Here is a 13702-nt window from a genome sequence, read left to right as displayed (position 1 = left end):
AGCTTGTTCTCTCTCAGTCTTTGTAAGACATTACGTACATGGGTTATATGAGTTGTAGCATCCTCAGAGAATATTAATATGTTATCTAGATAAATGACCAGCTACTTATCTAGTAAATCAGAGAAAATTTGATTCATAAATTGGGAAAATATGGCTCTGGCATTAGACAAGCCAAAGGGCAAAACAAGGTACTCAAATTTACCAAACCTGGTATCAAAGGCAGTCAGATATTCATGCCCCTCTTTCATCTGGATCAGATTGTATGCATTCCTGAGGTCCAACCTAGTAAAAATGCGTGCTTTCTGTAAGCGATCCAGCAGATCAGATATTAGGGGTAGTGGGTAATTTTCCTTGACCGTGACTTTATTGAGGGAACTGAAATCATGCACCACTCTCATGGGTGCCTCCTGGTTTGCCGGTGCCAACGGGTCAGGCTTCTTTGGTACGAAGAAGGTAGGAGCAGACGCTGGGGAAGTAGATGGTCAGATGAAACCCTTTTGGAGATTAGAATCCAAGTAATCCTTTAAGGTGGCTAGTTCCTTGGGGGACATGGGATATTGTTTCCTTGCTGGAATCTTGGCTCCTGGTTTCAACTCAATGGTGTAATCACAGTCCCTATGGGGGGGGGGTAGTGCTGTGGCCTCTTGTCTGCTGAAAACGTCTGCGAAATCTGCATACTTGGCTGGCAACTGGGCCCCCCCTGCTTCCGTGACTGCGTTGGTTGCTGGAGAGAGAAGAGCGGCTTGAATCTTGTGGTGCTGGCATTTCTTAGCTGGGAAGGAGATTGCTCCCGTAGTCCAGTTCAGCAATGGGTTGTGGATCTTCAGCCAAGGTGTGCCCAGGACTATAGGCACATTAAGTGATGCAGTAACGTAAAGTTGGATCCACTCAGTGTGGTCTCCATTGTTAGTTGCAAAGGTTCTGTGAACCTTCTAATCGGCCCTGCCTTGTGGGGCTGGCTGTCAATGGTCTCCACTTGTATGGGACGTGGCAATTCTATGGTTGGGATGTTGAAGTCTTGTACAGTCTGTACATCAATAAAATTGGTGGAAGCTCCGGAATCCATGAGAGCCTCTAGCTTGACCTGGTGCTCTGGGTTTATGTGCATTATGACTGGTAAGTAGTAAAAGGATTGCCTGGAATCCTCGGAATGAGCCCTTCTTAATTGATTGATGGTCTCCCTGCTGAGCTCTGTGGAGGGAGACCGACGGATTTTCCCTAGTTGGAAGTCGAGGTGGAGGTGGCTCTTGGTTCTGCTGCTTGCCCTGGGGCTCTTACGGAATTTGCTTGGCTTCTCGCTGGGCAAGCTCTCACCATGTGCCCCAGGACTCCGCAGTAGAAACAGAGGGCTCTCTCTCTCCTTCTCTGTCTCTCAGCCTCGGAAATAAGCCTCCTGCTCGCCCCGATCTGCATCGGCTCCTCTGGTCCTGAGTGAGTAGATGCTACAGAGAGAGCTGGAAATCCTGGAAGCGCTCTGAGGGCCCTGTTTCTCCCCGGCTGCATCTGTCTGAGCTCTTCTAGCCTGGCATCTACGACCACAGACAGTTGATATAAACCTTCTAGGGTAGCTGGTGTTCCCTGGCGCACTAATTCATTTTTAATTTCTTCATCCAGCCCGTTTGGTCTTTCAAGGCACTCTCATTCCAGTCCAAATCTCCTGCTAACAGCTTGAAATCAGCAATGTAAATTCCCACCCTCTTGTTGCCTTGCTTGTGCTTCCGAATTTCCCGGCTGGCAGTGACCTCTCTGATCGGGTCATCAAAGTGTGCTCGGAACCCTGCCAGAAAATTGTGGTAGTCATTGAGAATTGGGTCGTCGTTCTCCACCATCGGAATAGCCTATTTGGCTGCTGGGCCCTTCAGCAGACTTAAAATGAAGGTGACTCTGATCCTCTCTGTGGGAAGCTCTGCCGGTCTGCTGTCGAAGAACATAGTGCACTGTGTGAGAAAGGTTCTCAACTGTCCTGCTTCTCCTCCAAACTTCTCTGGTAGACTGCCCTGTTATTTCAAGACTACTGGCGGAGCCGCTGCTGTTGCTGCTGGCACCGGTTGTGGGTTAATCGGAGCTGGTTGTTGTAACTGCTGTAACATGGCTGCTTGTAATGTGTTGATCTGGAGATCTACTTGTTGTTGGTGTTGTTGCAGGGCTGCTGCCAATTGTTGGATGGCTTGCCGAATTTCCTGGTTTTCCGAAGACATTTTCCCAAATGTCTCTCCTTTATTTTTCTTTGTTCCTCCCTCTTTCAATGGGAGTAAATTTTGTTAGGATTGATGTCCTAACAGTCAGGAATCACGCTGAGACGAGGAGTAGGCCTCTAATGTTTATTACTGCTACATAAGACCGAAAATCCTAACAAACTGAAGAAGTGTGGGAAAACCCAGACAGATAAACCCCAAAAGTCAAGGCGGGTCTGATCTGTGTCTCTTTGAATGGCTGCTTAATTCCTCAGTACTACGCATGCGTTTTCCCCCCTGGATAGAGGCCCCCTCCTGCTCGCCATTAGTACTCATGACATCTTTATTGAATTAATTTGTTTTAATTAGAACATCAAGGATCATCAAATAAAGACAAATACACAGAAATGGATCAAGTTCTAAGTCCATGGTCATCCCGATAATTTATTTTCTGTACCAGATCAGAAGCTCCTACCTCCATCCTTTCCCATACTCTTATCTTCCAGTCTATCTTGATTTCAGTAGCTTAAATTATAAGAAGAAAGGCCTTTGTTAAACTATGTGGAGCAAGAAGCCCTTAATGATTTACTGGGAATGTCTTGGAGATTCGTATCTATTTTCTGACTGTCCCTGGGGTCACCTGTGTATTCTTTTATCTGTTCAGTGAGACAAGGCACATCTTAAATTAAGCCAGAATAGCACAACGTGATTGAAAAGGGTATGCAGATGTCTCAGGAAAAGGTTTTTTTTAAAAAAAGCATTCCAATTATACATGTTTATTCCAGGCAATATAACTGACAAACTAGTTGCACATAAATGTATACATGCATATAGGCACACGGAGCCCTTGGGCTTTCACAGAAAGCTGTTCAGCAGCCAACCTAATCAATGATTTCTGCCCCACAGCAAAGAGAAGGAGGTGAGGCACGTGGGTAGTTAGCCTAAGGTTGGGGCAAAGACTCAGCCATTTTAGCAAATGCAATACAAAGGGTGCAAATACCCACTCTACTGGATGAAGATCAAAGCAAATAAAAACAGTTTGAAAATATACAAAAACTGCTGGGAATTTAAGAGGATACATTGTTCCCTACTCCTTTTTTTTTTTAAGTTAATCCCAGGTTGCATCAAAACCAGAAGACAGAAATGTCATCACACAAATCTGTTGTTTTCAAAAAGGAAAGAAAATGAGGCTGAGGGTAAAAAAAAAAGTCACTATTGCGAGGCTATTTGAAATTGTAAGATGCTGAAATGAAATCTGAAAACATGTCTTGTTGGAGATCACTCTGAATTTTACTGCTGAAACCCTGTGTCAGAATGAAATGCCGTGTATGAGCCGTTAACGGTGGCTGGAAGGAGGAACAAGATTTGTGCTTGCTCATCTTCCTGCGTTGTGAGGAGAGCCAAGGCATGGAGTAAATTATTTTTTATCTCAATTGTAAATGTTTACATTGCTTGGCATTTGGGATTAGAATGAAAACATCTTGTAATTCCTCTCTTGTGGTAAGATAAATTGGTGTCAAGGAAATCTTGACTTTCCTCCCAAGCTTTTTAACACTGTAGCATTGTGCTACAGTGAGCTAAGACCTCCCTTTCATTTGCTTCTTAATGCCTGTACTGCATCAAAAAAATAGATATTGTGTTCTATTATTTATTTTCTTGATGCAGTGCAGGTATGAAGGATTTTTAAGAAAAATCGTATGATCACAGATTCTTTTATTGAATAAACAATTGGTTAGGCAACGTTTTAGGTCCCAGCTACCATTATGTTTTTTTTTTACTATATTTATTGGAAATTTTCATATAACAATAACAAAGGAAAAGGAAAAAGAAAAAGAAAACAGAAAATTACAAGAAAAGAAAAAGAAAACCAAAGGTAAGAAAAACATAGATGACTTCCCACCTTCTTTTTAACAGATAATTACATTATTATCATCCCTCTTCCCTCTTAAAGTATTTTACAAGTCTGTTCACTCCTTCATTTAGTCCTTATCTTTCTTAGTCTTGATATCCACAAATCATAAATTCACTTTTTTCTTCTTTCAACAAAAAGTTCATATAAGGCTTCCATTCTCTCTCAAAAAAAGTTTCTGTTGTTCTCTGACCAAACAAGTCAGTTTTGTAATTTCTGCAAATTCTGACATCTTCACAATCTATTCCTCCACTGTGAGAATTTCATTATTCTTCCATTGTTGTGCATACAATAATCTTCTTGCAGTTATCATATGCAGTATCAATTTTCCATGAGTCTTTTCTAATTCATTATCCAATAAGAAAAGTTCTGGTTTCTTAGCAATATTAATCCTTAAAATCCTTTCAGCTACCATTATGCAATGGCTTGGTGGCTCAAATATATGAAAATAAATAAATTAAAAAATACCCCACACCCCACCCCTGATACATACGAAGTAAAATCCCACCCAGAACCCTTGTGGAAAATCAGCATTCTTAAGACTTTTGAAAGAATTCCATTTTACTTTAATTATGGTAGGTCCCATATATATTTTGAGTGCCGCAAGAAAAACCCTGTTACTCATAATCTCTGTATTGCATTGCTATGATTTCTGAGTTTTGAAATTACCTGGATTGAAGAATGAATTGGTATACTCATAAACACAGAATGAATTGGTGCACGGATCAGCATATATACTAAAATGGGCTACCCTCTAGCTTAAATTATATTCTGAGCTGGGGAAATATGTATTTTTACTTAAGTAGGGGTCAATTAAAAGAGCTTAGGATGCTGCTGGGACACTTAGTGCATTTCTACAGCACTGTTAGGGCTAAAGCAGTCAGGTAAGGAATTTATAGATTCATGAAACCAGGATGGGTGGCAGATTTGGGCCCTCAGTATCATAGTTCCTGTTGTTCTATTGCCCTCTTCCTTTTAGAGGTAAGTTTTCCACTGCTGATTTTCAACAATTGAACTGTCCCTGAAGTTTGTTGTCTTTGATGATGGGTAATAAAGAACAAGCAGACAGCTCAACTCCAATTTAGGCCAGTCTTCTCCAACAAAAACAATGTGTTCCACTAAGAAATTTGAAGGAGCAAGATTGAAGCTTGAGGTTGATGAAAACATGATCAAGGAATACTTTTTTATTTTATGAGTTTAAATTTCTAAGACCAAATGAATTATATTTTAGAGTACTAACAGAACTAGCTGAGAGTTTGGCTAAATACTTAGGTATTACATTTCAGAAATCCTGGAGATCTGGTAAAGTGCCAGATTTCTAGAGAAGAATAAATTTTTCTCTCTTCAAGAAGGTGAAAAACTAGATCCAGCAAACTAACAACCATCAATTTCTGGGAAGATTCTAAAATAGGTAATAAAGAGATTGATCTACAGGGACCTTGCATGGATTTGTCAACAGATCTTGCCAGATTAATCTGTTTCGTTTGTTGATTGTGTAACTTCCTTAATCAGTTTGGGAAGAGCTTTAGACATATATATATTTAATTTATTTCTTGGCATTTGTATGCTGCCTACTGTGCCTCTACTTCAGCAAGGCACTTGCTGAAATTCAGCTTCAGCAAAGCATTTGACAAAATATCCCATTACATGTTGATTAGGAAGCTAGTTATATCTGGGGAACATTCATCAATGGTTACTCCTCAAATTATGAGAGGTATCAAGCGGGATGCCGCAAAAATCAGTCCTAGGTCCTCTATTTTTAATAGTTTTATTAGTGATTTGGATGAAGAGGTGGAGGGAATGCTTTTTTGATTTGCACGTTACAAAATTGGGTGGATATCTAATACCAAGAAAATAGAAGACGAATTCAAAACTGTTTTACTAGTTTGGAAAAATCAGCCAAAAGTAATACAGTGGTTAACAGAGTTCTTCATTTAGAAAGCAAAAGCAAATGTACAAGTATTTTATCATGCTTGGCTTGGTGACTGAATAGGGAACAAGATCTTTAAATAGCAGTTGATTGTAAATTGAATATGAGCTAACAGAAGGATGTGGCTGCAAAGAAGGCAAATCCAATTTTATTCTGCATCAACAGAAATAGACTTTCCAAATCACAGGAAGTAATCATTCCATTCTGTCCTTGCTGAACCACACCTCAAGTACTATATCTAATACTGGATGCCCAACTTTTGTTCAGAGAAACGCGGTGAAGATGATTGGGGAGGTTGAAGGAGCTGCGTATGTTTAGTCTTGAGAAAAGACATGGGTGGAGGGACGGAATGATAGCTCAGATATCTGAAAGGTTATCATGCAGGATAAGACCATGATTTGCTTTCTAACTCCATAGTGCAGGTCACGGAATAATGGATTTAAGGCAGATTCTGATTGAATGTTAGAAAAATCTTCCTGACTGGATGCTATAACCCAGAAAGGTGGTGGGCTTCCCTTCATTGCAGAGGCTGTTTATGTTTGGATTTCAGTTCCTGCATTGAGCAGGGGGTTGGACTTGGTGACCTAAACAGTTCTTTCTGACTCTCTATTCTAAACAAAAAACAATTGGGTATTTTTCTTCCACAGATTCTTACTTCTCAAAATCAGCACAGGCAGCTTTGTACTCCTGATAAACATGTTAATCTAAATTTAGTGAGCTTCCTATTCATAAGAACTCACATTTTTAAACTTCTGTCCAACTGGTATGTAATGAATGCAGCAGTGGGGAAACAGTAAAACTAAATCCCCATGTAAAATAGAAGGTGTACATGTAAAATTGTAAAACACCCTGTGTCTTTTTGAGAATGATTAAACCAGATGCCCAGTTATTTGAACATAGTTAAACAGATTAAAGTTGAGATAAAATATATGAAAAAGAAGAGACGAAAAGCATAAGGACGAAAAGCATAAGTTATATTCCTCTGTAAAAGACAGTGCAAATGTATTTCATTTCCTCTTGGATTTCTGAGATTATTGTTAGGATCCACATAGCTGGGTAAAAATACAACCGCAATCTTTTAAAGACAAAGCACTAAGTATAGCTGACTGTTACGTGGGCGGGTGGGGTCTTTGTATTTCAAGAGAGGAGTAAAAAGTTCAAGATAGTTGATAGTCTTATATTTGTTAGATGAAACAGTTATAGAGCATGCAGTGATTAAATTCTGATCCATTGAGCAGCTTATATTTTTCTGAACTTAGTTTCAGTTGAAGTCTAACATCTGATGGAAGATTATAAGTTTACTGCAACATATATGTTCATAAGCAATGAATTATTAAAATGTACAGAATTTTCTATCATACAAGGCAGCTTACAGCATTACCCATTTGAAATAAGCTCAGCAGGGATCTGAAGATTTTAAATTCACTGCATGCTGAGTTTATGTTTAGGACACAGATGTTCTTTGCATCCATCCTTCTTTGTTTCCTTGAAACTAGTGAAACTGTAATAAAATATGCAAACTGTAAAATAATGGAGCTTTGGAAAAATCTGTTTAAAACTGAAAAAAGAATAAAGTGGAAAAAGTCTGATTCAGAAAATGAGTATACTCATATTACTCATTTAAAAATCAGAATTACAAACCTGATCTCTATTTTTTTTTCTCGAATTGCATGCCTTACTTGCTATAGGCAGGATTTTAGTAACCTAAGGATGTTTTAAAATGCAGTCTTGAAAGATTGACCGTTATGTAGTTGGTTGGTTTTTGATTTAGCTTAAACTGATGCTTGAATCCATTTATCGTCAGTAAGCCATGGTTTCTTGAACAAATGAAGCAGGACAAAAGTCACAAGTGTCTGGTTCGCATATCAAACGAAACAAAAACAAGCAAATAACACATTTTGCAATATATGTAAACCAGACATTTATTTTTGTTCTGCTTCTTCCGTTTAAAAAAACCTTCACATGGGGACCCACATAATATTGAGTTTGGTGAGAATCTGCTGAAACGTTTTGAAAATTGGAGGTGCTAGTTTTCTGTATTAGTACCATCCTCTAGAGATTGTCTTGTGGAATCTCTACTAAATTGTACAGGGCAATATGTCCACCTGCAGTAGCATTCATTTATATTAGGGGTGTGTGTGAGTGAGAGAGAGAGGGAGAGAGAGAGAGAGAGAGAGAGAGAGAGAAAGGGAGGGAGGGAGGGAGAACATTGTCTTCCATATGTATGTTGCAAACATTGGAACTAGCAGCACCAAAGCATTAATATACCCAGAATCTGGCATTATGCCTGCTGAAACCTGTGTAGCTACAATTTTGGTACTTTGCAGCTGTCTGTTAAAGAGAATTTGGGAGTCTCAGTTTTGTTTCTTTTGCTTTCCAAAACATAATCTTAGTGGAATCCGTTACGGAAGGAATAGTAACTCTGACATAATGGAGCCCCAAACCTGCAGTTGTTAGCTATGTATTTTTTAAACAAATGCTTTCTAATTTACGAAAAAAAAAAAAGTACTGTTATACTTATCCACCATTTAGGTTTCAGACTTAAAGCTCAGCTATATTTAATATAATTCTGAATCCCAAATGTCCTGTTTCCTTGTTGCTTTCTGGAGAGGAAGTAGAGAGGAAGAAAGTTCAAAAGCAATGTAAGCTTGTTCCTGTTACATATGAAGCAATTACTTTTTAGCAATTGTAAGGGACATCTCTTAGAGGGCTATTTTAAGGAGCCAAACATTTTGGTTCTTAAAAAAAAAATATTAAGAGAAACAAGCTATGTCCTTTCTCTTTCTCTGTTTCTCTCCCCCCCTCCCCTTTAGATCCAGAGCTGTCATTCTTCAGTTGAAAAGGCCCCTTTTGTCTATGGGAGACTTTTGATCCAGCATAGCTCCTTCTTGCTGGTAGAATGAGGGAGGAGGGAGTGTTTGCTATTTTTTCTCTCCCCTGTAATTCTTTATGTTTATCAAAAAAGAAAAAAGAAAAAAACCCCCTCTGTTTTGGGACATTCAGGGATCCTCTGAACAAGGAAAACAGTTTCTCCCACACATGATACTGCTGGTGGGTCTTGTGGAGTATACTATTATATAAATAACAGATTATAAAATATCCCAGAGCCACTCTGGGAACAGAATAAGACTTGTTTTAAAAATCTAGGTTAATATCTAAAGTTACAGCAAATAGGTGATGGTCAAGATACTATATTACGGTTAATTTATTAAATGCAATAGATGCATTCTCCCAGCAATATGAACCTAGCATAAGGTTCATAGGCTGGAGGTTCCCTGTGACTGATCTGAGCTGTGGAGGTTCTTGATTCAGTCCACAAGCAGTTTGCTCGCAAAGCCCTGATTTCCCCATGTCGTCTATCCCAGTGGGTAGAAGAGGTTCTCCAGTACAAACTGTCAATGTCTGCTCATGGAGAATGAGCCCAGTCCTGCCCTTTTGCATGCTGTCTTTTTCAGTATCACCAGGAAAGGTTTATAATGTGTGTTCTATATTAACTTGTTACCTACATTTCATGTTTAAGCTTCATGGTTGGAATTAGGCCTTTTCCTTATTTGTTCTCTGTAGCACACTGTAATTTGTGGTTTGTAGATGCTAAAAATATCATCCTTATAAATGGATTCAGAATCCTTTAACAAATAGCGACATGTAGCATTCCAGTTAAATGTAAATTGCTCTAATACATGGGGTATAGTTCAGAAGTTCCCAATTGTTTGAGTCTTTGTAGTGAACTTGCAAGGATGTTTTTCTCTGCAAGCTGTATTGTAATCCACGAGCTGCAGTTTGTTTTGACAGTAGACTGAATATCCTTCTTGTTTTTATAAGTGACAGAATTACAAAACGACGTATACTCTTAGAAGTTACCTGAGCTTCAGGAAATTCCAAGATCCCTGATTTCATTTATTTGCAACCAGAACAGAACATTGCTGAAAGAGAGAAAAGAAATCTATGACCAAGGCCAGTCTTCTGTAGTTCAGACTTCTATAGGCTGTGTAGATTTTCAGTGAACTCTTGCATGCCACTGCCAGGAACTCAGTCAGCTGTTACTTTCCCTCTTATGCAAACACTAATACAGCGTTGATTATTGTAAAGTACTTGTCTTGACATAGTAGATACCTGAAGAAGCAAAAGAGCTTATCTGCTTGATTTTGTAGTTTGCTGTTGTATATGCACGTTAAGTAGGGTAGCTAGATTTTAGTTTATATAATCAAGTTTTTACATGAGCACAGTTGTTCAGACTAATGACTTGTTAACAATTCAGAGTATGTATCATGGGGTGAGTAGGGTGTAGGCTTTTGAAATAACATTCTTCTTAATACATGCTGCTTTGCAATACTGTAGACTCTTCAGGAAATACATCATATTGAATGTATTGCATCTTTTTTTCAAAATCAGTTCTTTTTAAAAAAAATATAATTTTTAATTTTCTAACTTGCCATGGCAAATTATGATTGGATATTTGATTTGAAAATAATTGAAATTATTGTTATATGGTATTGTTGAATATTGTTTAATACTATTATGATGCTTATTATCTGAAACACAGTCCACTGAAGACAGAGTCAGAAGGTAGTGCTGAATATTATAGTGAATTCTTTCTTTAGCTGGGAACTGGAATGTTTTGGATAGCATATTAATTAAGAGAAAATACTTCTAAACAAAATTAATTAATTGGTATACTGAGAGCAATTTAATTATTTCCTCCATGGGCTCCAAAAGATTAAAGATCTCATTTACTCATGCTGTAAGTAGTAAAACCTAACATTTCAGCATTTCCATGGGATCTGGTTGTCCCAGAACCAGGTCTCTTAATCATATCTCTTAATTGTCCCCCCAAGTACAAATTATAGAAATTATTATGCTTGATGAAACTACTAATTTTGTGAGAAAATCTGTGAAAAGCAAAGAAGAATGACAAGTGTGTATGGGAAGCTATGTATGGGATCTTTCCACATGTCATCTATACCTGCAATATGTGTTTCTCACTTGTAATATATTTGTATTTTTGTGTGCAACTGCACTCATTAGAGTACATTTAGCTCTTTTCAACTACATTTGATGTTAACAATTTTGAAGCCCAAGTCTAACCATACCTAACAGGAAAGTGGTGATTGGATCTAAAATTAATTGGAACATTTAAAACAGTTAATTGGTTGGTGTATATCATTGATCTTAAATTAGTGGGTCATGCCTTAACTTCAGATGAGTTACTAAGGTGCATTGGATTTTGATTTTCTGTATAAACTTTTGACGGCAAGAGCACATGAGTTAGCTAAAGGGAGAAATACAAAAGGGCATGTTATAATTTGGTCAAATGTGAATTTTGAATCTGTATATGTTGGATTATTATTTTTGCATTAATGTTTTGGGTTGGACCCATTAAGATTTCATGGAATTATAACCTTTCCTCTTTCTCCTCTAATTCTGATAATGTATACCTATGAAGTTACTTCTATAATATGAGAAATTTTGAGGAGCTAAATACATCTGTTCTGATGGGTCTTTAAAGCAAGTGATTTATGGAGTGCATTTTCTTCTTAGATAGGCCTTTCTTTAACACTTGATCCTTGGCCCAAAGAGAAACAGCTCGCCTCTTCAGACTGTCCTTCCAAGCAAAGTTACAATCCAGGTCTCAGAAAATTGGTGTGCAATGTGGCTCTCCTTACTGAGAGGCCTGGTGCAATAGGTCATCGTTTTCTGACCAGGTGTCTTATGTGAGAAGCAACAAGTTAGGAAATGCTGCTGTAGGTTCTATTTCAGTAGTTATTCCTAATCTAGATGAAATTTATAATTTGTGTGTTTGTGGGTACAAGAAAGGAAAAAAGAGATGAGTCAGTTTATAAAGTAAAATACTTGGAAAAACACATCTTGTCCTAAACGAAACAATTTCCATCAAGTTTTTTACCTAGATGATCTGTACCTATAAACAAAGGCAGACGTTAACTGAATGTTTAGTGTTGTGTTGTTAAGTGTTATATTATTCAATATAAATTCAGTTTTGAACAAACTCAGAAAGACTGTAGCAAACCTCCAGCTATAGCAGGCATCTCTGATTAGCATTTGTGTGCCCAAGGATTTGTAGAGGGAAAGATGTAATTTGAGGGGGAGTGGTTGGAGAATAAGATATAGATATTAATGGCATGGAACAACTTATTTAGCAGTTCTACAGCTAAAAGTAATAACATGTAGGACTTCATTGTAGGGTCCATGAAAAATGCTGTCAATTTCTAGGTTCAGTACCACATAGTTAGCTAATTTAGTTTTTCTGTGTATTGGGAGTATGTGACAGTAAACTCTGAAATTATACTGCAAGCACTGGGTGATCTTATTAAAATATTTTAAGACCAAATTAAACAAAATAGTGTATTAGCAACAGCATCATCTGCACTTAAAATACCCTGTGCGCAGGCAAAAATAATCTGCTTGCAAATTTTGCTCAAAGGCATTCTTTCCATGAAAAATGAAACTGTCTTTCTTGTGACCTTTCTCAACTGGGCATGCAAATTTGTTGGACTTTTCAAAGGCAAACCATTCACAATTTGATGTGCTGTGTTTAATTGCAATGTCGCAGTTGGAGACCCAGTGTGAATAGTCCCAAATTGGTATCTTCTGGGAAATGTATGGCATGATCATGGTTTTGCCGTAGGAATAGTCTGCAAAGGAATTTAATGGTGTCTCTGGAGGAAATCTGAACTAAGAATGGAGAATTGGAGCATTAGAAAACCCTGTGGCTTTTATTTAGACTGAGATTCAGTACATTTTTGGGAAATGACTGCTTCTTGGGGATGCCTAATGTACCCTTCACACAGCTGATTGATAGAATCTTCACCAGTAAAAACCATCCTTGTAAGTGGATTGTGTTGGAATCATGGTTGTTTTGATATTCCTTGGCCATTGTGTCTAAAGCACAACTGTAATTGGTCGATTTTTTTTAATCAACTGATCCAATGAGTAACAGGTCAGTTGATTAATTTTTTTTGTTAATATTTAATTAAAGGCCCATTGGTGTATGAGGAGCAAGAAGAAGAATTTTAACTTTGATTTTACAAATTAGCTTTTATATCCTTTTTTTTTTTTTTGCATCTATATTTTGCCCTTTGTCCAAAGAACTGAGAGCAAGGTCTATGAGGTCATCCCAGTTTATCTTCAGAACCTTCCAAAGTTAGAAATCTGTGTCATGCTGTCTGTTTTTGTAACTGAATGAGTTTAAACCTACAGCTTCTAGTTTCTGTCTATCACACCACAATGTATACTTACAAAAAAAATTCCCCCTTCAGGAAGCTCAGAATGGTTACTGTGGTTGCTATTCTACTTTAGATTGAAGACACTTAGCTTTAACGTATAAAGGCAGCAAGTATGATCAGGCAGTTCATATCATTTAGATGCTGTTTTCATGAGTAATTTCTCCCCCTTGTTTTGCAGAGATTCGAGCCCAGCTTATTGAACAACTGAAATGTCTTGATCAGCAATGTGAACTTAGAGTCCAGCTGCTCCAGGACTTGCAGGATTTTTTTCGCAAGAAAGCTGAAATTGAAATGGATTACTCCAGGAACTTGGAGAAGCTGGCTGAACGATTTCTGGCAAAAACAAGGAGCACCAAAGACCAGCAATTCAAGTAAAGCATTTCTCCTTGGAAGAAGTGGTGGTGGGGGGAGCAATAAAACTGGGAAGGTACCAGCTATTAGCATGCAA

The 13702-nt window shown here is 38.0% G+C and overlaps 1 protein-coding gene across 2 annotated transcripts in view; it reads left to right on the top strand.

Annotated features, from left to right (window-relative positions):
* The window catches only part of SRGAP2 (SLIT-ROBO Rho GTPase activating protein 2), a 254313-nt gene that overhangs the window by 65962 nt on the left and 174649 nt on the right, over window positions 1-13702 (top strand). For both annotated transcript variants that reach the window (XM_063297485.1, XM_063297484.1), the window contains exon 3: window positions 13433-13625. In XM_063297485.1, the coding sequence (XP_063153555.1) occupies window positions 13433-13625 (193 nt within the window). The remainder of the gene's footprint in view (window positions 1-13432; window positions 13626-13702) is intronic.

Source organism: Candoia aspera, chromosome 3 (assembly GCF_035149785.1).
Source record: "Candoia aspera isolate rCanAsp1 chromosome 3, rCanAsp1.hap2, whole genome shotgun sequence".
Classification (NCBI taxonomy): domain Eukaryota; kingdom Metazoa; phylum Chordata; class Lepidosauria; order Squamata; family Boidae; genus Candoia; species Candoia aspera.
The sequence above is the reverse complement of the archived record's forward strand: the minus strand, read 5'-3'. Positions and strand labels throughout refer to the sequence as shown.